Source organism: Pagrus major, chromosome 22 (genome assembly GCF_040436345.1).
Source record: "Pagrus major chromosome 22, Pma_NU_1.0".
NCBI lineage: Eukaryota > Metazoa > Chordata > Actinopteri > Spariformes > Sparidae > Pagrus > Pagrus major.
The window spans coordinates 7807473-7835068 of record NC_133236.1 but is presented as its reverse complement, the minus strand read 5'-3'; the positions used below and the strand labels follow the sequence as shown (position 1 = coordinate 7835068).

Genomic DNA, 27596 nt, shown 5'->3' with positions numbered 1-27596 from the left:
TTAAAACTCTCCACTAAAACATATCCATGAATATTGTGCATATTTTGAGTTTGTAAATGTTGCCTTTCATTTTTTTCTGAGCTAATAAAAGTTTGTGTTGCCATATCAGTGTTCAAAGGAGAAAACAGGAGGACCCTGCTTTTTAGGTATAATTGGGTAAAATGACATGAGTATTATTGCTTCTACCAATGTTGTCCCTCTTAAGAGGAAACTGTTTGATAAGACTGACATTGTTTTAATTTGGCTGAGTGGTATTTGTAAAAGAAGGAAATCTTTTGTAAATAAGAATATGACCCTGAGTTGCTGCTGTTTCATCCGGGTTACTCAGAAACCTGCAGCCTCGCTTTGGGGTAGGTTTACAGGTTGCTAGGCAACAAGTGTCCGTCTGGGTCAAGCTAACCTGACGAAGGGACAGATAATGGTCTCTGCTAACTGTTAAAAACACGAACAAAACAAACATGTCGTTCAGTTCCAGCTCGATTAAACCTCCGCTACATGAGCAGATAACGGAGATGCAGCGTAAAATTCAACTACTGGGTAAGTTTGTTTAAAAGTAGTTGATTTCAGTTCATGCTTAAGGAAGTGTGCTTTGCTACACTTAGCTAGTTAGTTCGTATATCCAGGTTACCGTTACTGTAGTGGTTCTGTCAGTGTGCCCGTTTGTCAGTGTTGGAATGTACATTTGTAGGTGCATTTATTTAAGTACTAAAGTATACATTTGAGTTACTTATACTTGACTTGAGTAGTCTTTATTTCGTGAAACTTTATACTTCTACTTCATTACATCTTAGAAGCATACAATTGCACTTTTACTCCGCTACATTTGTCTGACAGCTTCAGTTACTCTTCAGATCAGTTTCCTATGACAACCATGTATCTGCAGATGTGTTGATGTTGAATGTTTGTGATAAACTGAAGAATAAAATGTTCCTTCATACGTTGAGAACATTCTCCTCTTTCTTCAGCTAAATAAACTCTTTAAAAACCTTCTTGGATAAGATGGAAAATGCATCATCTCAAAGCTGAACATAATCGTATACAATTTGATGCATTTCTATGGATTAAACTAGCAAACAGTAAATAAAGTAGTGAAAATGAGCTCAACATTACAGCAGTAAATGTAGCAGTGATATTAATCCAAAATCATCAGATATAATAGGAAAACAGAGACAGGGACATTTTACTACAACGACAATACTTGCTGTCGATATCCGACAGAAAAAACATTTATTATCATTATTATTATTATTATTATTATTATTATTATTATCAGCTGTATTATTAGTGAATAATGAGACGCTTTTGCCATTTATTTCATTAGTATAATCCTTAAATGTGTCCACCAGAGAGAGAAAGAGCAGCATTCCATGAGAATTCCCAGGCCACCATCCAGAAGAACAAAGACACAATCCAGCAGCTGAGGCAGGAGAACAAGAGGCTGTACAGAGAACAGGCTGAAGCTAATGCTGTGAGTCCCCATGAAATACAGGCAACTTTCTCAGCTGTGTTGGGTTGGTTTTTTTGTCCTCACTTGCACAGTCAAAGAGATCATAACTGACTTTCTTTTACAATCTTGTTCCCTTTGGTGTCACGCCTCCCAGGGCAATGAAACGGCCTTTCATAACAAAGGCTTGGAGAAGGATGCTTACCGCAACATGTCAGGGAAGGTGAGAGGATGGTGCCTAAATACTGTGTGTTATTAAGGTTCACAGTTAACAATTAATGTAATATTGATGGACTTTTTTTCCCCAAAATATCCCCCACACTTTGAAATGGAAGAGTTCTCAGTCCAGTGTCAAACCATTTAAATTACATAAATAATAGAACTACTTGCAAGCATATTTCTGTCTCTCTTGTGTCCCACACCCTCTCCCTGTCATTACCCTTCTTTCAGGCAGCCCTGACAAAGCTAGAACAGAGTGTGCTGTCTAAGAAGAAGCGTCTCAATGCCCTAAAACACACCACCCAGACCAAACAGCGCCGCCTGGAAGAGCTGAAGATGGAATACCAGAGGATGAAACCAGAGGGCAGCGGTGGAGCACAGTCTGCTGATGCTCGCACCTTGAAAAAAGAGGAAGATACCATGGTAGTTACGTCTCAAACTCCTCTAGAATTTGTCTTTTTTTTTTGGTATGGTGTTCAATAGCACACGTTTACACCTTCTGTAAACAATGTGTGTTTCTCAGGAACTGCGGGCGCTGGAGAACAGGCTGGAGAAGACCCAGTTTAAGTGCGAGGAGGCTAAGAAAATCATGATTAACTATCATAAAGTCAAAAGTCACCTGCAGGTTGGTCCAGCATACACATTGTTTTCCTCAAAAAAAATGTCTGCACTCATCCTACTGGACATGTTGCAGGAGTATTGGTGACGCCACCCCCGGAATGATTTCTGACTAAAAATGCACTGATTGGTGCTGATTTGCCAGTTTTAGAGATTATTTTGCAATGTATCTGGCCCTTTTTATTTGTATGAATTAAAAAATATGAAAGAAAGAGAGACATGTGGTCCAGGTCAAAGTGTTGCAATAGTCCTCGTAAAATCGTATCCTTTTTGAAACACTTGCAGCAGCTCTCTCAGTTTATATCCACATTTCCTGTCCTTCCTCTTTCTATCTCTTGCTTTTCTTTAGGAGGAGAGTCTGACCTACGAGGGCCAGTTGGACAGTTTGGAGGCAGAAATCCTGAAGGCCAGACAGGAGCGCCACAACATGCAGGCCATGTACAACGACGCCCAGCTCTCTAAAGAAGCTGCTAAGGTGAACTGGACCTCCTCCACTTTGAGTTCACGACATGCATGTCTCCTGTGAAGGCGTCAGAAGGATGATTCACTCACCGCTGCTGCTATCACTAATGATACAAGATAAATGAGTCACAAGTAAAGCAGCTACAACGGCTTTTAGGTGTTTATTCACCTGTGTTCTTTTCATTTTGATGCATACATACAACTTGCAAGTACAGATTCAGATACAATGTGCGAACAACATTTTTTTCATCTTTTTCTCTCTTCAAAATAAATGTACAGGTGAATATCATGATGGCATACAGTCATTACAAATTCACTGTCGTCATACTAAAATGTAGTTTGTCTCACTGTGTTATCTCCCTTGTTTCCTACCTTTCCTCCCTCCATTTCCATCACTCCTTCCCTCTCTTCTTCCTGCCAGGCTGAGTTACAGCAACTGGAGGAACTGCTCTACAAAGAGCGCAAGGAGAGAGAGCGCAATATATCCATCCTCAGGAGAGAGGTTGAGGAGCGCAAGGCCCAGGCTGAAAAAGCTGATAGAAGGGTGAGAAACACATGGTGGTGTATGTACAATTTTGGGATATTATTTGATGTATGCTTTTATTTTGATGTTGTTCCCTCTCTTGATCGACTACTTTCTTACTAGCCGTGTGCCCTTAAACATGCAAATGACATGAGGAAACATGACCATTATCGGACCTATGACTATCAGTCCAAAAGCAGCCAATCACATTTTTGGTGCAAATATAGTTTACTTCAAAACAGAGAAATTCTGTAGAGTACCTTGAATAACATATGTTTTGCATCGTTCTCAGGCTCAGAGAACAGCTATGCAGCCAGATGAGCTGAGCAGTGAGGCCCAGCGCAGCACCTCCAGGATGGCAGGTGAAGAGGAGAAAGCCATCTCCACTTTCGAGGAGGCCTTCAGACGCATCAAGGACGCCACGGGAGTCACAGATATACAGGAAAGAGGAGGAGTCGCTGTACACACACCGTACTTGGATGTTTGTGTGGTTACTATTGGTGTTTACGTGTAGGTTTTGATTCATTTGTTGCGTGTAGGAGATAGTGGAGCGCTTTACTTCGCAGAAGGACTGGCACCAACATCTGGAGAAGCTGAGGGGGGAGAACGAGAAGGTGCTAGAGGAGCTAAAGGAGCAGAAGGAGCTCCTCAGCCAACAGCTCCAGGATATGAAATATTCGGGGGAAGCTAAACTATCCAGGTGAGACACTCAGACAACAGAAGTCTCGTATATGCAGCTGAGTAATGCTTTGTTATGTAATGTTCTGTAATGCTCTGAGGTTTTATCAGTGACAGACAGATTCTGGAGGAGTGTGAGCAGCAACTGCAGGCTCAGCAGGAGAGGTGTGACGCTGCTAAAGAGCGCTACGATTTTCTTGTTAAAGCCATCAGTACTGTCCGAGCCGGGGTGGAGCACCTTGCCGACAAACTTCAACACATCACAATGGTAAATACAACCTCAACCATCATGATTTGTCCAACTGTATGACAATTGACATTAATTATTCTTAATATGTGTCAATCTTCTTTCTCTCAAAATTCTTCCATTTCTCTCCAGAGTGAGGACACAGCGTCTGAGGTGTCTCCAGACTCCGATGAGTACGTGCTGGAGCTGATGACTCAGTGCGAGCTGAAGTTGCAGACGCTGCACGAGGAACTGCAGGGAAAGGATCTGACGGCTCTTATGAAAGAGATGGAGGAGGAGGAGGTGAGTGGAAGCTCCACAACACTCATCCAGTATCGCAGCGGGTTGAAGCACAGGTTGGGATTTTGGATAGACTTTGCAGAGGTAGTCCTCGTAAACCGACTCAGAAGGCTTGTCTCCAGTTTTAGTGACTTCAACACGTTTCGGCATCAACCCTTCATTGGGGAGTCAAACAGATCTCATGGAACAAAAGGCCCTTTTACAGTAGTATTCCACCAATAGGAAGCTCACATGTTGTTGTGGCCAAAGACCCTCTCAAGACCACAACACCATGTCTAAGTGTGAACTTCCTATTGGTGGAATACTTCTATAAAATGGCCTTTTGTTTTAAGGTCTAATTAATTGTATAAAAAGAGAGTGCTTGGGGGGGTTTATTGTCATTTTTATGTCTTCATACATCCTTAGCACCTCTAAAAAACTTGATTAAAGTGCTCCTACCCTTACATTCTTTGATCATTAAAAAATAATTTGTGTAATTTCAAAAGAAAAATTAAATAAGTAACAGTTGCCTCTGTCAGGGAGCCTTGATCTTTCAATGATAAATCCAGTTCTGGCAAAGGGCATGTCGGGTCTCTTGCCACAAATGAACACAGCATGGCAGAGCATGTAGGTAAGTGTGCCACTGTGCTGGCATAACTTATCTGAATGGAAAGGCCATTAAAGCCATCTGAAGTGTTTGTTCATGATTACTAACGCTTGCAGCACCTTCTGTTTGAGGACATCAGATATCAGAGTGTACCATAGGAAACACATAACACTCTGTAGGCCATTTACTAATGACATTTTATTTATTATTATTTTATTCTCAGATCCATTTTTAGAAGGCGTAATCTTTGGGATTGATGTACATCTGAGATGATAATTTCAAAATCAGTGCAGCCTTGTTTGCTTGACTGGGACTATTAGAAACTGCTCGGCTGTCCTAGCCGCACAACTGGCAGCTGGACCATAAATAAGTCTAAGAGAATTGGACCAGCTCATCACCATACCTGTTACATGAGGACACAGACAGAAACATCACTGTAGGACTCAATATTAACACTAATCATATACCATAACAGTTAGTGGTTTGTGTTATATATCTCAAGATACATACATTCAGTTCAGTTCAGTTTTGTACAAACAACTTTCAAGTTTTTGTTTCCAAAGTGTCCTAATGCTAACGGTGTGTTCACATGCTCCTCAGGTGGTCCTGTTCCCTGAGTTAGGAAATGTAAGTCTTAATGTGGAAACAACATGGACGCTACAAAGAGAACATCTAATCTAGGTCACTCTACTTGGACACTGTTACAACCTAATACCATATTACAAATTACATACGGGCAAAAAATGATGAATTAGTAAAAATGTTCTTACCATCAACTTAACATTTACTTTCGTCCACCACGTTTTTGCACATCAAAGTTAACAAGTGGCCTATAGAAAATCTTTGCCAACCTTGCGAGTTGTTGTTCTGTCTTATGGGAGCTTCTTATATGAATTGTCCCAACGGGGAACAAATTCTTCAGATTATTTTGACACCACATGAATGTGCAGTAATTTTATTTTCTCATGAATAATTAGAATAAGATAAGTCACCGACACATGAAAAACAAAATAACACTGGCATTAAGGATTGACAAAGAATATTATTTATTGGTTGTGTAAGATTTCAGAATCACATTTTGGTTGGTTGTCAGCATGAAAAGTCAAAGTCAGAAATAAAGTCAGATTTCCAAGTAACAAGGGAAATTTGAGGATGAATATTAAATATTGAAAATCGACATTGGCAAAAATAGAAATTAATCTTTTACTGGTGTTCTACGACGTGTCTTTTTGCTTCTCTGAGCAGTTCTTTGTCAGGATTGAGGGGAAACTGCCGGCTTCCAACACCCGTGTCAAGCTGCCCGGGGACCAAAGACCAGAATCCTTCAATGACGGTGAGCCGGGAGCCAAACACACACTAATACAAGCACACAGTCTAAATCTGTCGTTGTCTCAAACTGTCACTGTTTGTGTCTCAGAGGAGGAGAGTGAAGAGGACGAAGGTGACGTCATCTCACGGGACGCGCTGAAGCGTCAGTCTCAGCTCATCATCGACTCCAAGTCCAAGAAGAAGAACAGGAAGAAGAAGAAGGGCAAACTCTGATCCGACAGCCTCCACAGTCTCAAGACTTCAAGAAAATCAAATGATCTGAAATAAAATCTGATTGAAGTGTAGAAGGAGCTTACTGTAAGAACCTATATTGACCATCCAAGTTTCCCCTTTGCTATTTTATCCATTTAATTCACAAATTCCTACAAAGAATCTCAAGTTTGAAAATATATTTTTAGACATGTTGAAAGATGTTGTTGAATATTTAGGACTAGACGTATTTGTGCTTTTACTGGTAAATTGTTTTATAAGTGAGTTTGTTTTGACAACAGTAATGTTCTCTGTTAGGTGTCACTGTTGCACCAACACTTGTTTCGCTTTTTTCACAGTTCAGATTCCACCCTCTGCCTCATGTGAAACCAATAGAAACAATCAAACTTACACTTTTTACCATCAATTTTATTCTTTTTCATTTTTCTTTTTTCCACCATAAATGACTTTATAAGGACAAAACAGGTGCCTTGTCCCCGAAGGGTCTCTCTGTCATTGTTCTGATGATTGAAACCTGTCCTTTATGAATGTAATGGGGTTTCATCTTACACGTAATGCACTGCAGGCTGCAGTTCACTGAAAGCCAATACTTCTGACGACCTGACCTTTATTTAATGGGTGAATCACATCAACACTACATTGTCCCCGTAAAAGATGTGATACAGAGCTGCGTGTAGCTGTGTGAAGCCTAACCCAACACCTGAACTATCTGTGCTATGCTCAGCATCTCAAAAATGGTTCTGTCTCTTTGCTCAAATGCTTTGTGGGTAATGGAGCCAGCTCTTGAATGTAAGGTGGATTGTCTTGTTTTATGCCCTGGTTTGTGTAAAACAATAAATCTTCAGACAAACTGTCAGAGTTTAACCTCAACCAGGTTTTCTGTCTCATACATCTTATTGCAGCTGCTGTGATGAAGAAACTCACAGAATATAACCAGACAGACAACTTTTGGCTGCCTGATCTGTCTATTGAATGTATGTTTGTGTTTGTGTTTGTGTGTGCGTGCTCAGTAAATTCCAGAGAAGGTTAAAATAAGAGCAGTTATGTCATTAAAAGTATTGATGTTCAAGTGTTGGTTCTTTCCTGTCAGAGTCTGATGTGTCCATTGCTGTATAAAATCCACATTTTGTGTTTTTAGCTTGGGTCAATATAGAGGCAGGTATTACGTAGTTGTCTATTATCCCACATTCAAAATATTTTAATCTGCTTTCTTGACCCAGACAAATAACACTTATTCAGTCAAGTTTGTTACTTTTGAACAAATAAAAGCCATGAGACAGTATTTAGATCAAGATAACCATTTTGGCTTGTGGCTCCTAATTAAGTAATATCAACTTCTGAGTCCTTGTCACAGGTTATTCCCATAGTGTTGAAGTAGTAAGAATTTCAACCGAAGTTTTCATGGAGAGAAAAGGGGAAATGTGGCTTGTTCAGTTTATAAATATGCATTCAGTGTATACTTCACAATCCATTTACCACTTTTGTGTGGATAACATCATTCCCACCAAAAAGGTAACAATCTTCCCATACAATAAACCCTGGATAACCAAAGCAATTCTCAATAAAAAGAAAAGAGTATTCTTTACTGGCACCGAATCTGAAAAACAGGAGGTAAATAAGTAAAGCGTACCAAAAAAATGCCAAGCTGAAGGAGAAGAACAAGGTGGAGGGAAATTTCACACAAGGGAGCCTCCACTCAGATTGGCAGGGGATTAAGAACATGACTGCTGTGAACACTGCTCCCTCCACCACAGGACAATCCAGGTGGCCAGCAGCAGCCCAGCATCCCTCCCCAACGACCTCAACTCCTTTTTTTCAAGATTCGAGACAGACAACACCACACGGCTAGAAGCAATCATCTCTTTCCCCAAGCCTGCAGCAAGTTATTAATTACAGCAATAATATTAAACACAGCTTTATGTATTCTGTAGTTGCCAATTGATAACACTGAAAAAATAAGATCATTTTGAACAACATAAGTTTTTAGTGTATTTACCATGTACTTGCAGAAAATGAATCATATTGAGCTGATTAAATATAGTTTATAGTAAAATGATTTACTGAAATTATGGTAACAATCTTATCTACCTATACATCAATCTATACAATTATCTTAAAATCCATCTATACATCTATCTTAACATCCATCTATACATCCATCTTAACATCTATCTATACATACATCTTAACATCTATACATACATCTATACATACAAACTTAATATCTATCTATACATACATATATACATACATCTTACTATCTATCTATACATACATCTATACATACATCTTAATATCTATCTATACATACATCTGTACATACATCTTAATATCTATCTATACATACATCTATACATACATCTTAACATCTATACATACATCTATACATACATCTTAACATCTATACATACATCTATACATACATCTTAATATCTATCTATACATACATCTATACATACATCTTAACATCTATACATAACTCTATACATACAAACTTAATATCTATCTATACATACATCTATACATACATCTTAACATCTATACATACATATATCTATTCATACATCTTAACATCTATCTATACATCTATCTATACATACATCTTAATATCTATCTATACATACATCTATACATACATCTTAATATCTATCTATACATACATCTATACATACATCTTAACATCTATACATACATCTATACATACATCTTAACATCTATACATACATCTATACATACATCTTAATATCTATCTATACATACATCTATATATACATCTTAACATCTATACATACATCTTAACATCTATACATATATCTATACATACATCTTAACATCTATCTATACATATATCTATACATACATCTTAATATCTATCTATACATATATCTATATACATACATCTTAACATCTATCTATACATATATCTATACATACATCTTAATATCTATCTATACATACATCTATACATACATCTTAACATCTATACATACATCTATACATACATCTTAACATCTATACATACATCTATACATACAAACTTAATATCTATACATACATACATCTATACATACATCTTAACATCTATACATACATCTATACATACAAACTTAATATCTATCTATACATGCATCTTAACATCTATACACACATCTATACATACATCTTCATATCTATACATACATACATCTATACATACATCTTAACATCTATACATACATCTATACATACAAACTTAATATCTATCTATACATGCATCTTAACATCTATACACACATCTATACATACATCTTAATATCTATCTATACACACATCTATACATACATCTTAACATCTATACATACATCTATACATACAAACTTAATATCTATCTATACATCCATCTACACATCCATCTATACATCCATCTTATCATACATCTATACATACATCTTATCATCTATCTTAACATCTATCTGTACATCTGCATGACATCACAGAAGTCCATAGGGAGGAGAGGAGGGCAGCTGATGCTCTGCACTGGATGGACTTGGTGGAGGATCAAGTTGCTCCATCACCGGGTGATGCTCCACATCCTCTGATTGGCTGGACTCTGTGTGAGTCCTGCAGAGGAGGACAAAGATGTGACTGCTGTTTCTAGAACATGCAGCCAGGAGGCAGTACGTACATTGTACTCCTGTGGCAGGTGATATATGTCACTCACATGCACGGTCACTGGAGTCCGTGTGCTGCAGCTGCACCAGGGTCGTCTGCTGACGTGGCTCTGGGACAGGGTCCGTCTGCGTGGGACGTGGCTCCTCCACAGCTCTCTGTGAGGTCGAGGCCTCCATCACAGCTGCCCGTGAGGTGGATGCCACTGGAGATACACATGACCTCTTAGACGCTGCAACACCAAAAAACAGAAACACAGATCAGTCTTCTAAAACTTTAAAAACACTTCAAAATAAGATACCTCTTCTTACATCTGCAGTAAACCACATCTGAATACTAATATTGGATCAAATGACATACATTTGAGAAAGTCACAACTTTTTATGGATGTACAATTCAGTCTCCAGAACACTGTTTAAAGCTAGAAAGGTGGCAGGGTCCGCCACATATACACAAAGTAAAACAGTATGAAATTGTGTTGTCCTTTAAGGTCACTTTATTTATTCAGTCATGAAAACAAAGAGAGTTTGTTTATTTAGTTTGTTTAAGCATTAAAATAAAAAAAAAACAGTCAATGAAGATCTTTCTCTTCTGATTACAAATAGTGCCCCTTTAAAGATCCTGTACCAAGAACCATTGTACCTCAGTGTTATTGTTCACAGTGGGGAAGTTGTTTTGCGCCATTCAAATTAAATCTAATAAAATGTACAATTGGTCACCTGTAAAGATCCTGAACTCTGTATTCATGTAAATGTTCAATGGCGCTCCAAAGTGTTTGTCAGCCAATAAAAACTGTTTGCAGTGACTCTTGTCCAGTGATGTATGTGGTGATGTAAACATATATGAGTTGTGTGTGAGCAGTGTGTACTTCCATAGTTCTGATGGAATTCAGTTTAAAATGATCAAGACTGATCATGAGAAAGTCACAATACAGAGAAAAGTACATTTTGATCAAAAGTGTCCACAGCAAACTTACTTTGAGTTGGAGGTGCTCGGCTGAGGAGCAGCAGGGACAGCAGGAGGAGGGAAAACTCCAGCTGGAGGAGCAAACAACGGCTCTACATTCCTACACAGATAACAAGTCAGATTCACACATGATTAGACAGCAGAAAGAGTGAGTGTGTGTGTGTGTGTGTGTGTTTTAGTGTGTGTATGTGTGTGTGTGTGTGTGTATGTGTGATGAAAACTGAAGCTCTATAGCTGTGTGCACTGGTGTGTTTGTTTGCATTCATGTGTGTGTTACTTACATCATTGCAACACACTGCAGGTTGTGGTCGAAGCCTCCAGGGAGCCTCACCACTGGTACGTTGATATTCTGGAGACACAAACACACACAGAACAGGTGCTTAGACGAGCCGCGATGGTGCAGTGTGTCCACCAGGTGTCAGGATTTACCCTCACAATTAATTATAACAAGTCTTTCAATGAGCTGCTGTCACATCTGTGGGATTAAAACACATCTGGAGAGTCAACAGCATTCAGCCATGACATGTCTGCCTGTTTCTGCTGAGGGACTGTGGAGGACTGAAAGTGCCAAAATGTCTTTCTCATATATTCATTTTAAATTACATTTATTTATTAAGCCATTTTAATGCATTTATTTCTGCATTTTTTTCCCTTTGCGTTTGCTCCCCAGTTAAATCCACTAACTTACTTATTTCAGTATATTTTCTTCTACATTTCCTTCACCATTTTCCTCCATAATGCAAATCAGGAATAAATACATAATGAAATACAGAAGCACATTATACAATTATCAATTTTTGTTTTTATTTTATTAATTGATTAATGCCTCCATTCATTTTTAATATTATGTTTTTGTTGATTGAAACACATTCATTTCTTAATATATTTAGATTTGGCAGTTTCAGTCCTCCATAATGCAGCATTGAATGTGTCCTAACTTGATTAAAACTGTGCTTCATCCCCGACTAGCTATAAAAATGAAATAACATCCACCTGTGAACTGTAGGTTTTAGATTTATCATGTAACAAATTATTTGTGGGGATGATAGACTGTCTAAGAAATGATGGCTAATTTTACTGTTTTACTGATGTAATTAACCTGCAGAGTTGTTTAATGTTAAGATGTACTTGGCCTCAGCCTGACACCCGAATCCCTCACAAAACACACAACTGAGCTTCAAGAGCACACAGCTTCACTTTACTTTAAATAATTCTAAAATGTGCCATTTTTCTAAGGGACCTTTGAACTGGAACTGCAGGACAAAGCAGGCACTGATATCCTTCTCCTACAGCACTAAACCTGCTGTCTGCTGCAACCAAACAGTGGAGATGTTCAGTGTGTGTGGTGAACCAGGGTCTTACTGTGTGTGGAGGAGCAGCAAGGTGACTGACGGTTGCTGCTGCGGGTATCAGGACGCTGTACACAGGCCACTGATACGGCAGGAACTGTGGAGACAGAGAGAGAGAGAGAGAGAGAGAGAGAGAGAGAGAGAGACATTTAATAAACCCCATGGCACCCTTCCTCCATACATGAAGACACAGAAGAATACAGACATTACATTCAGGAAAACAAAGTCATCTTAAATTAAAATGAACATTTTTCCTGCCTTCTTTTGCCACAAAGCACCGACCAATGGCAAATATCTGTATCAATACAGACATTGATCTACTTCTAATGACATCTTTGCCTAATCTATTCTTAGTATCTCACCTGTGCCTGGATGTAAGCGTCTTGCAGACGTCCACCACATCCTCTGTGTGCAGGCACAGGCTCAGGCTGGGTGTTCAGTTCCAGCACAGCAGGGTCGGGAGGAGGAGGTCAGGATTGTCAGTGGAGTTTCTGGTCACACACATTGTAAAGAAGCTGCTTTTGAGACACTGGTACCAGGACTAACATATATTATATTCACTTAGGGATATATTGTACTTCACTGCATTTATATGACAGCAGATATAGACAAAATATATGACTAGGTAAGAAAAAAGTGACGATTTGTTACAGATTCAACTACTTAACATACACGACAGAACACTGATCAAATGATAAATCATCACTAACTAACAAAGCACCACCTACAGGACTCACATCTCACACACACACTTACTTTGGGAAGTCTTTTGGTGATTCCCTAATCCTCCTCAGCACAGGTACAACATGAACTGAAGGTCTTCCTCATCCAGGAGAAGACGCGTCTGAAGCGATTCTTCTTCTTCTGACACTTCTTCTTTGACCCCATGTTTTCTGAAAGTCAAAGGACATTAAAGACCTCAGCCGTACTTCAAAATACACAACAGTTGAGACGCAAGTAGAGATGACTGTTACTTACCACATGAGCCTGAGTCCTCACATATTGAGGACTTCATGCTACTTTCAGTGTTGGTCACTGAGGACCCTGACGTCTCGTTCAGGCCAGACTGAAAACTGAAAACACCACAAAAAAGTTAGTTAGAGTGTTATTCCTGTTATTGTCATCACATCTTAAAGCTGCAACAAACATTTTTGTTTTTTCTGAGGATCCTGCAGACCAAAACCTCCTGAATAAAGATCTTGATCTAGCTATCGTGTGGATTTGATGTGGAAGTGAGTGAAAGACAAAGGCAACAGGTTCTGATACTATTTTTCATCATCTCACCTGACTGCACTCTCCTGGTCTTCCAGCAGCGTGTGCTGGGCTGTCGCAGGCCGAACCAGGATCACACCTGATGGTATAAATGTGGGATACGGAGTGCAGCAGTATGGTTGGATGTTGATGACGTCATCATCCGTCAGAGGAGTGGCAGCAGGCTCACAGTCAAAGTCCTCACTCGAGGAAGTGAAGGCAGAACTTCCTGAGATCTTGACAATGTAAGTCCTGCCACTGAATATGAAAACACACACAGAGAATGGTCCTGTTATTGTCATGACATCTTCAAACATCATTTCTCTGCTATTCTTTCTGGTGATCTGAACTATTTTCTCATCTGAGAAATGGCTGTCGTGACCAGAGGAAGACATCTCACCTGACTTTGCTCCCCTGACCTTCCAGCAGCAGTGTGTTCTCAGTTGCCGCAGGCCGAACCAGGATCACACCTGATGGTGGAATTTCTGGAGATGGAGTGCAGCCGGGATGGGATGCTGCTGCCAAAGCCCCATTGCTACAAAAAGACAAACTCACTGTTACTCTGATGTCCCAGAAACACGACAGGACACTGATCAAATGATAAATCATCACTAACTTACAAAGCACCACCTACAGGACTCACATCTCACACACACACTTACTTTGGGTAGTCTTTGGTAATAAATGGATGAGTGAGGACTTCACGGGGAGTGATCCTCTCATCCGCATCCATCTTCAGCATGGCCTTCAGGAGCTCGATGCACTGCTCTCGCTCTGCGGCCTCAGCTTCATGATTTTCCTCAAGACGCATCTAGTTGAGAAAACAATGGTCAAATCCAACATCATGAAAAGACAATCAATCATAGTGATGATGAAAGTTCCTTCACACTTACTTCTTTGAGATGGTCCAGAGACTGGAGCTGGTCCTTGTTGGCACGGATGAGGTGATATCCATGATACTCCATAGATGTCTGAGAGAAGGTTCAAAGTGGTTCAAAATCAGTCTGAATGATTGACTGTTAAATGTTGGGAAATGTTAACAGGAAAATATTCTGATCAAAGATTAAAGGTCAGAGAAGGTTCACTGTGTTACCTTGAGCTCCCAGCTGTTGGACCCAGTCCGGTTAAAGTAGTTCTTTGTCTTTAGACCGGCACTGAGAAGACGGTCCTCTGGCTGACCCAGGAGATCAATGATGCTCTGCAGCTGGAGATTAAACACAGCATTAAATCAAAATATGCAAGAGGAAGCAAAATATTGTTCTCAGGAGGGCAAAGTAATGACTCTCCGTATCTGAATGGCCAGTTCTCATCGGTTGTTCTTTGAACCACTAAACATCAGATTACTTCCTTCTGTCACACTCAAAGTAAACTTAGAGCATTTTCTCATCTGTTTGAACAAAACACCAAGATGGTTTCTCATCCCCTATTTTCTTTAAATTTCCTTTTGATTCCCAGCTTTAGATTTCTCATCATACATGTGGGATGTACACTGATCACTAATTAGAGCAAAACCACAAGCACGAGTGAAGACACGCAAGTATGAGTAACTGACAGACTGTCTGAATATAGTAGGTGACTTACTATTTCATACTCTCCATTGTACAATGAGAATCCATTGAACGGTAGTTTGCCACAGATCGTTACGAACATCAGACAGCCCAGGGACCACATGTCAATGGCCTCAGAAAAAGGACAGCCCAACATGATTTCTGGAGGCCTGAATGTGGAGGAGAAACATTACACAGGATATTTACATTGTCAGACTTGGGAAGGGAGCAATAAATGGTAAACTACTCACTCACTCCAGTGTAATAATGAAAATAATGAACCCTACCTAAAAGACAGTGGTTGCAGGGGCAGGCCCTGGCTGGCTTCTGATCTGGACATGGCAACACCGAAGTCCATGAGCTTGACTCTGAAGGGTCGTGTTTGGTGATTCACCATCATGATGTTGTGGAGGTGCACGTCACCGTGGATCACCCCGATCCCCTTCAGCGCCTCAAATGCTGTAGCCATCTGAAAGTACAAGGTCGGTAAGAATGTACCAAAGCCTAAAAGTGACAGGGTTCTTAGGGATAAATTGTACTTCACTGCATTTATATGACAGCAGATATAGACAAAATATATGACTAGGTAAGAAAAAAGTGACGATTTGTTACAGATTCAACTACTTAACATACACGACAGAACACTGATCAAATGATAAATCATCACTAACTAACAAAGCACCACCTACAGGACTCACATCTCACACACACACTTACTTTGGGAAGTCTTTTGGTGATTCCCTAATCCTCCTCAGCACAGGTACAACATGAACTGAAGGTCTTCCTCATCCAGGAGAAGACGCGTCTGAAGCGATTCTTCTTCTTCTGACACTTCTTCTTTGACCCCATGTTTTCTGAAAGTCAAAGGACATTAAAGACCTCAGCCGTACTTCAAAATACACAACAGTTGAGACGCAAGTAGAGATGACTGTTACTTACCACATGAGCCTGAGTCCTCACATATTGAGGACTTCATGCTACTTTCAGTGTTGGTCACTGAGGACCCTGACGTCTCGTTCAGGCCAGACTGAAAACTGAAAACACCACAAAAAAGTTAGTTAGAGTGTTATTCCTGTTATTGTCATCACATCTTAAAGCTGCAACAAGGAACTGTTCATTCTTGTTGTTTCTGAGGCTCCTGTGGACCAAAACCTCCTGAAGTAAAGATCTTGATCTAGCTATCGTGTGGATTTGATGTGGAAGTGAGTGAAAGACAAAGGCAACAGGTTCTGATACTATTTTTCATCATCTCACCTGACTGCACTCTCCTGGTCTTCCAGCAGCGTGTGCTGGGCTGTCGCAGGCCGAACCAGGATCACACCTGATGGTGGAAATGTGGGATACGGAGTGCAGCAGTATGGTCGTATGTTGATGACGTCATCATCCGTCAGAGGAGTGGCAGCAGGCTCACAGTCAAAGTCCTCACTCGAGGAAGTGAAGGCAGAACTTCCTGAGATCTTGACAATGTAAGTCCTGCCACTGAACATGAAAACACACACACAGAATGGTCCTGTTATTGTCATGACATCTTCAAACATCATTTCTCTGCTATTCTTTGTGGTGATCTGAACTATTTTCTCATCTGAGAAATGGCTGTCATGACCAGAGGAAGACATCTCACCTGACTTCGCTCCCCTGACCTTCCAGCAGCAGTGTGTTCTCAGTTGCCGCAGGCCGAACCAGGATCACACCTGCTGGTGGAATTTCTGGAGATGGAGTGCAGCCGGGATGGGATGCTGCTGCCAAAGCCCCATTGCTACAAAAAGACACACTCACTGTTACTCTGATGTCCCAGAAACACGACAGGACACTGATCAAATGATAAATCATCACTAACTTACAAAGCACCACCTACAGGACTCACATCTCACACACACACTTACTTTGGGTAGTCTTTGGTAATAAATGGATGAGTGAGGACTTCACGGGGAGTGATCCTCTCATCCGCATCCATCTTCAGCATGGCCTTCAGGAGCTCGATGCACTGCTCTCGCTCTGCGGCCTCAGCTTCATGATTTTCCTCAAGACGCATCTAGTTGAGGAAACAACGGTCAAATCCAGCATCATGAAAAGACAATCAATCATAGTGACGATGAAAGTTACTTCACGCTTACTTCTTTGAGATGGTCCAGAGACTGGAGCTGGTCCTTGTTGGCACGGATGAGGTGATATCCGTGATACTCCATAGATGTCTGAGAGAAGGTTCAAAGTGGTTCAAAATCAGTCTGAATGATTGACTGTTAAATGTTGGGAAATGTTAACAGGAAAATATTCTGATCAAAGATTAAAGGTCAGAGAAGGTTCACTGTGGTACCTTGAGCTCCCAGCTGTTGGACCCAGTCCGGTTAAAGTAGTTCTTTGTCTTTAGACCGGCACTGAGAAGACGGTCCTCTGGCTGACCCAGGAGATCAATGATGCTCTGCAGCTGGAGATTAAACACAGCATTACATCAAAATATGCAAGAGGAAGCAAAATAATGTTCTCAGGAGGGCAAAGTAATGACTCTCCGTATCTGAATGGCCAGTTCTCATCGGTTGTTCTTTGAACCACTAAACATCAGATTACTTCCTTCTGTCACACTCAAAGTAAACTTAGAGCATTTTCTCATCTGTTTGAACAAAACACCAAGATGGTTTCTCATTCCCTATTTTCTTTAAATTTCCTTTTGATTTCCAGCTTCAGATTTCTCATCATACATGTGGGATGTACACTGATCACTAATTAGAGCAAAACCACAAGCACGAGTGAAGACACGCAAGTATGAGCAACTGACAGACTGTCTGAATATAGTAGGTGACTTACTATTTCATACTCTCCATTGTACAATGAGAATCCATTGAACGGTAGTTTGCCACAGATCGTTACGAACATCAGACAGCCCAGGGACCACATGTCAATGGCCTCAGAAAAAGGACAGCCCAACATGATTTCTGGAGACCTGAATGTGGAAGAGAAACATTACACAGGATATTTACATTGTCAGACTTGGGAAGGGAGCAATAAATGGTAAACTACTCACTCACTCCAGTGTAATAATAAAAATAATGAACCCTACCTAAAAGACAGTGGTTGCAGGGGCAGGCCCTGGCTGGCTTCTGATCTGGACATGGCAACACCGAAGTCAATGAGCTTGACTCTGAAGGGTCGTGTTTGGTGATTCACCATCATGATGTTGTGGAGGTGCACGTCACCGTGGATCACCCCGATCCCCTTCAGCGCCTCAAATGCTGTAGCCATCTGAAAGTACAAGGTCGGTAAGAATGTACCAAAGCCTAAAAGTGACAGAGTGCTCAGTGCTTTGCTTTCCATCTGATGGTGCTGAGTTCATACCTGCTGGATGACGGTGCTGATGTCAGTCAGATACATAGGCGCAAAACTTGTCTTTTTAAGGTAGTCGCCTAGGCTGATATCCAGCGCCTCAAACACGATTGCCCTTCCATGTTCGGTTTGAAAGCAATCGATGAACTCGACGATGTTGTGTCGGTCCAGTTTGAGGCGCTTGAACCGTCTCAGCATGGAAATCTGGAGACACACGGCAAGTTTGACATGATTAGTTTTTACAGTCAGTTAATGTGTTAACGTGTGAAGGCTTCATAATGTGGTGCTTAAAACTTAGTGTACAGATAATCACTACATCTTTACATCGTGACGTTTGTAGAAAGCTTAAAGTAGCTTGTTTGTTTGCACGAGGCACTTACTGCACCTCTGACTATACAATATCTTTTACAACCGTGGACATCAAAATCAACACCTCCTACCTCATTGATGGTGTCCTCGTAGAAGAATTTAGGAATCTTCACAGCCACAGTCTGCTTGATGTCCTCTTTCCAACATTTCACCACCTTTCCGAAGCAGCCCTCTCCCAGAACTTCCAGGACCTCATATCCGCTGGGGAGCTGGACGGGTTTCATCTGGGCTGAGGTGGACTCGATGGATACATTGGAGCCCATTTTGTCTCTCAGAATACTGAAACAAAACAGGTGAAAACAAGAAAAAGGAGAAGTTACTTTCATTCCCTTTGAAGGACCATTACAATGTTCTAGATATTGGGTATATTTATTTTTGCTACCATCCAACAGTCAACGATTAAATGTACAAAACATGTTAAACCGCTGCTTCAGGTCTTTACAAAGACAATCATGTAGTTATTTCATATTCCACATTTTCAGTGATCATCTGATCGTCTGAGGTCTGAGCAAAATCAGGGGAATTTCCACTAAACGTTAATGATTTCTACAGGTATCTACAAATAAGATATTTATAATAATAATATATGAAAAACAGATAAAACCAGAATTCTCTGAGGAGAGTAATGCAGTGATAATTCAAGCTTATAAACACACACACAAAAAAAACAATGTCTAAACTACACCAGGGTCTTCAGAGGCAGAAGGGGAACAATACCGAATATGTTAAAGTGAAATGGGAAAAGATCTAGACACAGAAATATGACAGGAGGCTTCGACAATAATATTAAAAGTGTTGGAGAGACAGAGATGAGTCTGATTAGGAGCCTTTCCACAATGTATATTAAATCAAGATGGGAGACGGAAGCTAACATACAAATGACTGAAAATGAATAAATATCTGTAAGACACAGTCAAACACCTCAAGCTCAGGCATCTGGAAGGAATTCACCTGGAAAAACACCTTAAGGTTTTCATTACTCTCAGAATAAAAACATCCTGCAGTAACAAATCCAAATATGGCCATTGCTGGAGAATGTGTGGTAACATGTCTGCAGGTCACTATCACAGTTTTTGGGAGTGTCCTAATATCTCTGCCTACTGGACAGATGTAGTAACAGAGATGGAAAATGGTGAAGTAAAGAGTCTCCAACAATCTTTGAATGGACAGAAATAGTTTAAGAAATGTACATAATGGAACAGTTAACTTTCTCTCTGAGACGTGCTGCTGAAAACTGTGAGAAATACTGGAAAAAATGGAAATATTATTTGAGCCATAACTGATTTCTCTCTTATGTTTATATTTTGTTTGGAGGAGTGTCGTTTTAAAACGACTCAAGTCATATGAATCAGAAGATCCCTTTCATGGGTTTCAAGGACAAACAGGAACATTGTAATGTAACCTCATCTTTTTTTTCCCTTTCAGTTTTTTATTGCAAAGCATTTCATTCTACCCACGATGACCCTATCACTCTGTCTGTCTGTCTGTCTGTCTGTCTGCAATTTTCTTTCTTATTCTGTCCATTTGTTTGTTGTCATACAAAAACAAAAAACAATTAAAATAAAGTATAAAATCAGAAATATTACAGGAGGAATGGTGTTCAATGTGGGCAGCACAGCACTCAACCACATGCTTCAAGAGGTGTAGACAGTTTGTCTGGAAAAGTCTGATTGGCTTCTTCATTCGTCTCACATTACAAGTAAATGATCTCAGTCACAACAGCAGTGTGACTGCGGACACATCACTCCAACATCTTCTGGACGTGTCCAAACATTTTGAGGAAACATGTTCGGCTCTAAAAATATGAAATTCTTGTGGATGTTCACCGCCATGTTTCTACATTAGCCCAGAACAGCCAAACCACACACTGACTCTACAGAGGGACTTGCATGTTTTTAGTGTTTTTAGCAGCCACCGTTAGAGGACGGATAGACGAGGAGTCTTCAGTTGGTTATAATCTGCAACCTCACCACTAGATGGCACTAAATCCAACACTGTGGACTTTAAAACAACACAAAGTGGAGCATTTTTCCTCCTTTTGAGCCAAGCTGTGACAACAAACTCAGACAAACAAGATGCTCCGATGTGATTCAGATTTGATTCAGTGATTGATACTTTCTGTAATGACGCTGGTGACGTCTGTGTTTTTTGAAAACAAAAAGCAGAAACGAGCTCCTGAATGTTCTTTAGAGTTTGCACTCAGAGTTCATGTATTAACATGAATGTGAAGGATTCCTTTTCATATTGTATGAATTTATTTTATCACTGAAGCTTTGAATTTTTGTAAAGATTCTGTCCAGTATGTGATCAAGAGTATTGAACTGTATTCACTTAATATATGGACAGAATAAATGCTCAAAAAGTTATTTGTTTGTGGTGTTTTTGTTCAAATAAATGTGTCTGTCCACCACAGGAACAACACCTGAGAACCATTTAAAAATGTTGATTTGAAAAGACGTTATTTACACCCTAGACGTGCGGTCGAGCTCGTGCACGCTAACACTTTAATCTCAGCAGCTACAGTGAAGATTTGAGGTTAATAAAGCGTGTAATTGACATCTTTTCAGAACAGTTTGTGATCTCAGGGCTTCTGCAGACTTGGATTACACCAGATGACCTGTACGGAGACATTTGATGTTGTTTTGGTTGTTTTTTAAACCAGCGTCAATCTGCTGTTCTGAGGATTGAAGCCAGTCCCCATAAGAGTCCATGTTAAAATATCTTTCCAGCAGAAATAAACATGTTTACAGCTGCTTTCTGTAGATTATTTATCCCTTCATCTGAACTTTTATATAACTCACTGCTTTAAATTATACTAATGTTTAAAGTTATGCATAATTAGGGGCGGGGTCTCTCTGAGTGACAGGTAGCTGTGAACTGTGTGCTGCCTCACCTCAGATCATTCAGTCACTGATCTTCACCTCATTGTGTTTGTGCTGTTGGAGCCTTTTATTTCAGATACTCTTACTGTGATTAGCTCATAAAATATGATGCAGTGTTACAGACTTGAATACCAGTTGATTCATTTATTATAACAGTCTAACATGTAAAGTAAGTAGGCCTGTCCTCCAAGAACACAACCATTTCCCCATTGTCCTATTTATATTCAAATTCAAATAACAACATGAACACCAACACAACACCAATATATTATTATATTATATATATACTGTTTATCTGCCAAAACGTTTGTTGTACACAGAACAGCGTGCGCCATCACGCAGGCTAAACTGTGCTGCCTTGATTAAAAAGCACAGAAACTAATGAAGCCAACATGTTGTTTCTTAGTCCCAAGTCATGCAGGTGGAGGAGACTGTGGTGTGGACACAGGACGCCACTCTCATCTCTTCAACACGTCAAGTACAAGTCTGAGTGCTGACTGAACACAACATGAAAGGTCCTTCAAAAATATGATCAGCTGTGAACTTGAACTGTCTCAACAAAATATCCGGTTACACTTTAAGTTCAGTTTCAACAATTCTAGCAGCAACCTGAGCTGCACACAGAGAGACGGGCCTGGTGTGGTCACACTGCAGCTCATCTCCTCACGTTCCATCGTCTCCGTGGCGGCGCACGAGACAACAACCTTGTTTATTTTGGCATTTTTCAAAAAAAGGCCCGGTCTCCATCCTTTCCTCTACATTTTTCACATTAAATATGTAAAAATGATAACCTCACACAAAAATAACAGTATTTAAAAATCACTACACAACCTTGAACACATTCCTCACCTGTCGCGGGACTTCCAGCACATTCTTATCATCTAAACATAATTTTATACTGAGAAAACGTCGAGTGTCACCCAAACCTGACTTTTCATGAAAAGCTAGCTAAAATGCTATCAATATCCTATCTGTAAATTCAACAATTTACCAAGGGTATATTGTCAACTGAAACCAATTTCTACGGATTTAATGTGATAATTAAAGATGTCCCACCTGCAGAGACTGTGGACAGCAGGTTCTTCGCCACAGGGGGTCCACCAGAAACCACTTCTCAGCAGTTAAAGGTGGTCCACGCTCTGCGGTAGTTGTCCTCGAGCAAAGTAATCCAAAAGGTTTTTTAGAAAAAAAGTCTTCAGGTGTTCAGGTAAAATCCAAAGGTTTATTTAAGAAGAAGTTTTCAGGTGGTCGGGTAAAATCCAAAGTTTTATTTAAGAAGAAGTTTTCCAGGTGGTCAGATATAATCCAACAGGTTTGTTTGTGATGAAGTTTTCCAGTTGATCAGGTTTCCCAGATTGCAACTTTCCAACAGCAGATCCGCAGTAGGTCAACTTGTCAAAGTTTAATGTGCGAACAGAGAAATGGAGGCAGGGCTGCAGCTTTTATAGCTTTGGTCAACGTTCTGTTTCCATGGCCTTCAGTGACGCGCGTGCGTACGTGCGTGCGTGTGCGTGATCAAGTGATTTATTTAGTTTTCTTGTGTAAAATCTCCTCATTCAATAATATGTCATTTAAATGTGTCAATAATGTAACTTCACTCATGCCAATAAAGTTTATTTGAATTGACAGATGTAAACTGTGGGATTTGTGTGTGTGCAGCAGGTGTTTCTACAAGAGCTCCACTTATAATCTTCACTGTGTGTGGGTCTAAAGTAATGAACGTTAGGCCAGAGATTAATAAATACATAATAAACGAGAGAGAGAAGGAGAGAGAGAGAGAGACAGAGGGAGAGAGAGAGAGAGAGAGAGAGAGGGAGAGAGGCTTTTGGACGCACCTGCCTGCCACATCCTATGGAAGCATGTTTCCACCAGGTAAAGAAAAAAACGATGAAAACTAAAAAAAATCATAATTATACGATCAAAAGTCAAATTATTATTATAAACATGTCGAACAGAGCGTCTAAACATTGTACTGTTTGTGTACTATTAAGATTAATAATAATTATGGTGTAGTTTCCATCCAAAAGTGAAGCAGCGCAGCTAACTAGGAACATGTCCACTTGCAAAAAGGCCCTTTACAAAAACAGCAGGAAGGAACTTTTCTGTTTGGTGCCTTTATTTGGTGTAATAAAAGTGAGTTATATGCACTCAAGTGGTTTTCTATGTCATTTCTGTTATTTTCCTATTATATTTTTTCTATAGTTAACAGACAAGACCCGTTAATCCTGTTGAAATATGACACATGGTGACATACTAGTCTTTACTGACATCGGATGTGACTGTCACATATCATAAGATCTGACTTCAGATATTTTGAAATATCCCGACAGCAGATATATCCTGACATTGGACATGACCAATGAATCTTCTGCAGATATGACCACTGTCCATTTCTGAATATGATGCATATTTATCTTTAGGATCCAGGATGACATGAACTCCAGATTCTAGCAGTATTAAAGTGGTCCCATATTTCATTTGACATTATTTTTACACTGTGGTATTGCTACTTTTACTTAAATACAAGATCAGTGTACTTCTTCCACCTCTGCCCTTGACTTATTCCTTCATAAATTTGTGTTGATAGGAAGGAGTTGTGTGTGAGTTTTCACAGACTTCTCTCCTTTGTGAAGTGCTTACAACCTGTCCAATGTGCTCATCTTCTTACTCCCCAGATCATTGATGGTTTCACCAGATCTGTTGGATATGTGGGAATTTTAAAAGATCTGTTCTGCATTCTACAGATGAATCCAGACCATCAGTGTACCTGCTTGTTCAAAGAGCCTCCTGGTGACACAGTTGTTTTGGGAGCAGTTTAACAACAATGCACCTGATTCACATGAACATCGCCGAGGTTAAAAACACATCTCACAGCAGACTGTGTCACTTCAGATGTCTGAGTGTTTTATTGATTGTGACACTAACCCAGTTGTATTGAGATAGTATGGTGACAAAGTGAGTTCAGTGGACTGCTGTGCTGCTGCCTTTGTGTGCTTTGGTTGACATCCTCTCTCAGGACTGCCAGGGACACAGGTGGAGTCCTGCCCTGTGACACCAACATAAATATGTTTCAGCAGTTTTTATTATGCAGGAAGGAAAATAGCATTTCAGTTCAAATCAAACCTTTATTTAAGCCTCAGATAACTGAGGTGTTCCTCATTTTGACTAAGTTTAAATCTTTTGAAAAGAAAAATACTAATCGCACACTGAGGTGCAGTGTTTTGAGATCATCGTCTTGACTTGTTCAGGGGTAGTGAGAGTATTGATATGAACAAGGGTTATTACTAAACAGTGCCAGTGGACTATTAAGTGTTGGTCTGTAGACTAAATCATCTCTAAAATCTAACATTCTGTCACAGGTTATTTTAGCCTAGAAAAGATTCATAGGTTCTATATTTTACACAGAGTATAAGAGCAGTGAAATATATTTAAAGACTTTAGTTATATGAAATATCAGTATATGTAAACGTTCTATGTTTGTAATCTTGTTCAGCTATTTAGTTGCTTAGCTGCTCCTGTGTTGCAAAGAATTCTGGGAGGGTGTTATCTCATTTTCTTTTGGAAAAGATGGTCTAGTGTGTCTTCTGCGATGCGGTGAAGTATCAGCATCTGTGTCACTGGGATATGATGTATCATTTTGAAATGATTCCTTTAATTTTATTTCAGGTTTTTTTTTTCAAGTTTTTGAGTTTGATTTGGCAACAATTTGCCTCCATGACATGCAAAATGTATTTAATGAGTACTTTTTTTTTTTTTACCTTCTATGAAAATGAAACTGAGCAGATGATTTTGACATTTATTCCTTCTTATGTTGAAACACTTTAAATGTTGTTAATACACAGGAATAACTAGAGTTGATCTTAACATTGACACGGTGATGGTACGACTTCAGTCAAATGGGAAAGTGCACATCACAAGTCTATGCCTAAATAGCTTTTGGCTTGCGAATCAATCTCGATATGACCACTAGATGGCACCAAAGTCATACACCTATTAAAAAAAAGGAAACCCTCAAACTCAATATTTTTAATATTTCTATTAAAGACAGACTCAATGACTGTGTGTTATTAAAGGTGCTCTGAAGGTTAAGTTTACACATTAGAGTGTGTTTACAGGCCTCGGGGAGTACTCCTGCATGTGTGAATAAAGTACTATAAAGCCTTTTGTGGCTCCAGAGGAAGCTGCATGTAATCTGATAAACTGCCTCCAGTGACTTCACTCTGTGGCTAAGTTGCATTGGGGGTAACGTAGGCGCCAGGCTTTGAAAAGAAAGAAGATTTTGTGGATATGCTACTTTTTTCACATATACAGTTGTACTCCCCAAGACCTGTAAACACACTTTAATGTTTAAAATTGGTGAAGTCACCACCAAAACGTGTAATTAGATTCAATTATCAATTTTTTGACAGCATACCACATGTAGAATACAGGCAGTAGACCTGTAGTTTGAGCCAGAATTGTTTGTGTGAGGGTGATTTGATTACCTGAACTGTAAAGGTAGAATATGAAAAATGCTTTGCACTGAAACTGTTTAAAGATGTAAAAGTAATACAGAAGTATTCACAGTGATGGAAAATGTTGAGGTAACAGCACCACTGATATTTGGCGCTAGGGCAAAAAAACAAAGCACTCTTAATCTGTACCTGCTGGTTAGCAGTGTACGAGACCGATATGTACTGGGGCATGAATGATATTATCGCTTTCAGGCTCAAAGAGGACTGTGAAAAGCCTGGCTGGTCTCCTGTCTCTCTCTGGAATGATCCTGGGGCCAAAACTCAGAGTGCGCTGAGCACTTGGAGGTGTGGAGGCAGGGATTTGACCTGCGTGTGTTTCACCTAAACTGAGGCTCAAGGTTATTACACTAATCCATAAACAGTGCTCATGGCAATCTGAAGCGACTCGTGGTTCATGAATACTTCTTACAACGTAGTGATGGAATGTAACTAAGTACATTTACTCAAGTACACTAAGTACAATTTTCAGGTACTCGTAATTTACTTCTATTTTCTGCTACTTTATACTTCCACTCCACTACATTTTGGAGGCAAATATTATTCTTTTTACTCTATTACAGAGTTATTTAAACCTTAGTAACTAGTTACTTTGCAGATAACATGCTGCATCAGAGCCAAAGTAGCTTATTTTCAAATTAATTTACTTTTACTCAAGCATGACTTATGGATACCTCTTACAATACTGAGTAATCGGACTGCCATGTTAATTTGTATCCAGTAACTGACTAGATTTCAAAGGTATCTGACCCTGAGAGTAGCTAAAAGCACCTTCACCAGATCTGGATCTTGACTGTCTGCGCTGAGAGAACAGGAAGACAACACACCAACACACCAAAGAGTCCAAATATAATGTGTTTCTCACGCTGCGTGCTTCCTGAACCTGTGTGTGTTCACTGTGAGGGTGTGAGGGGGTTTAGTGGCTCTAAATCTGATCCAGAACTGGGACGAGTCTCCAGTCTCGCTCATCCTCCCTCACCCCAGATGTCTCTGTACCTGTTCAGACCTGCAGCTCATGTTAACTGCATTTTTCTACCTGAGCGTTCCACCTCAGGGTTTACAACAACAAGCAAACATGATGGGCGTCGGCTCATCTTAACCTTCAAATTAATGTTGACAGACAAGGTGGTTATTACATTATCTCCAGGGTGTTTGACTCA

At 39.9% G+C, this 27596-nt stretch overlaps 1 protein-coding gene across 1 annotated transcript; it reads left to right on the top strand.

Moving 5' to 3' along the window:
- Nucleotides 1–458: 458 nt before the first annotated feature.
- Nucleotides 459–6894, top strand: odad3 (outer dynein arm docking complex subunit 3). Its single transcript, XM_073493313.1, has 13 exons — nucleotides 459–537; nucleotides 1347–1468; nucleotides 1602–1667; nucleotides 1895–2086; nucleotides 2187–2288; nucleotides 2631–2756; nucleotides 3165–3287; nucleotides 3559–3720; nucleotides 3809–3966; nucleotides 4056–4212; nucleotides 4324–4473; nucleotides 6302–6389; nucleotides 6474–6894. The coding sequence occupies exons 1-13, from the start codon at nucleotides 459–461 to the stop codon at nucleotides 6596–6598; spliced, it is 1650 nt and encodes a 549-aa protein (XP_073349414.1). The 3' UTR covers nucleotides 6599–6894.
- Nucleotides 6895–27596: the final 20702 nt, after the last annotated feature.

What these genes read in the sequence shown, in the direction of transcription:
- odad3 (XM_073493313.1), top strand. Translation starts at nt 459, where the DNA reads ATGTCGTTCAGTTCCAGCTCGATTAAACCTCCGCTACATGAGCAGATA. An exon ending in ATATACAGGAAAGAGGAGGA is followed by an intron (nt 3,721 to 3,808) that starts GTCGCTGTACAC and finishes TGCGTGTAGGAG; the next exon opens with ATAGTGGAGCGCTTTACTTC. An exon ending in ACCAGAATCCTTCAATGACG is followed by an intron (nt 6,390 to 6,473) that starts GTGAGCCGGGAG and finishes TTTGTGTCTCAG; the next exon opens with AGGAGGAGAGTGAAGAGGAC.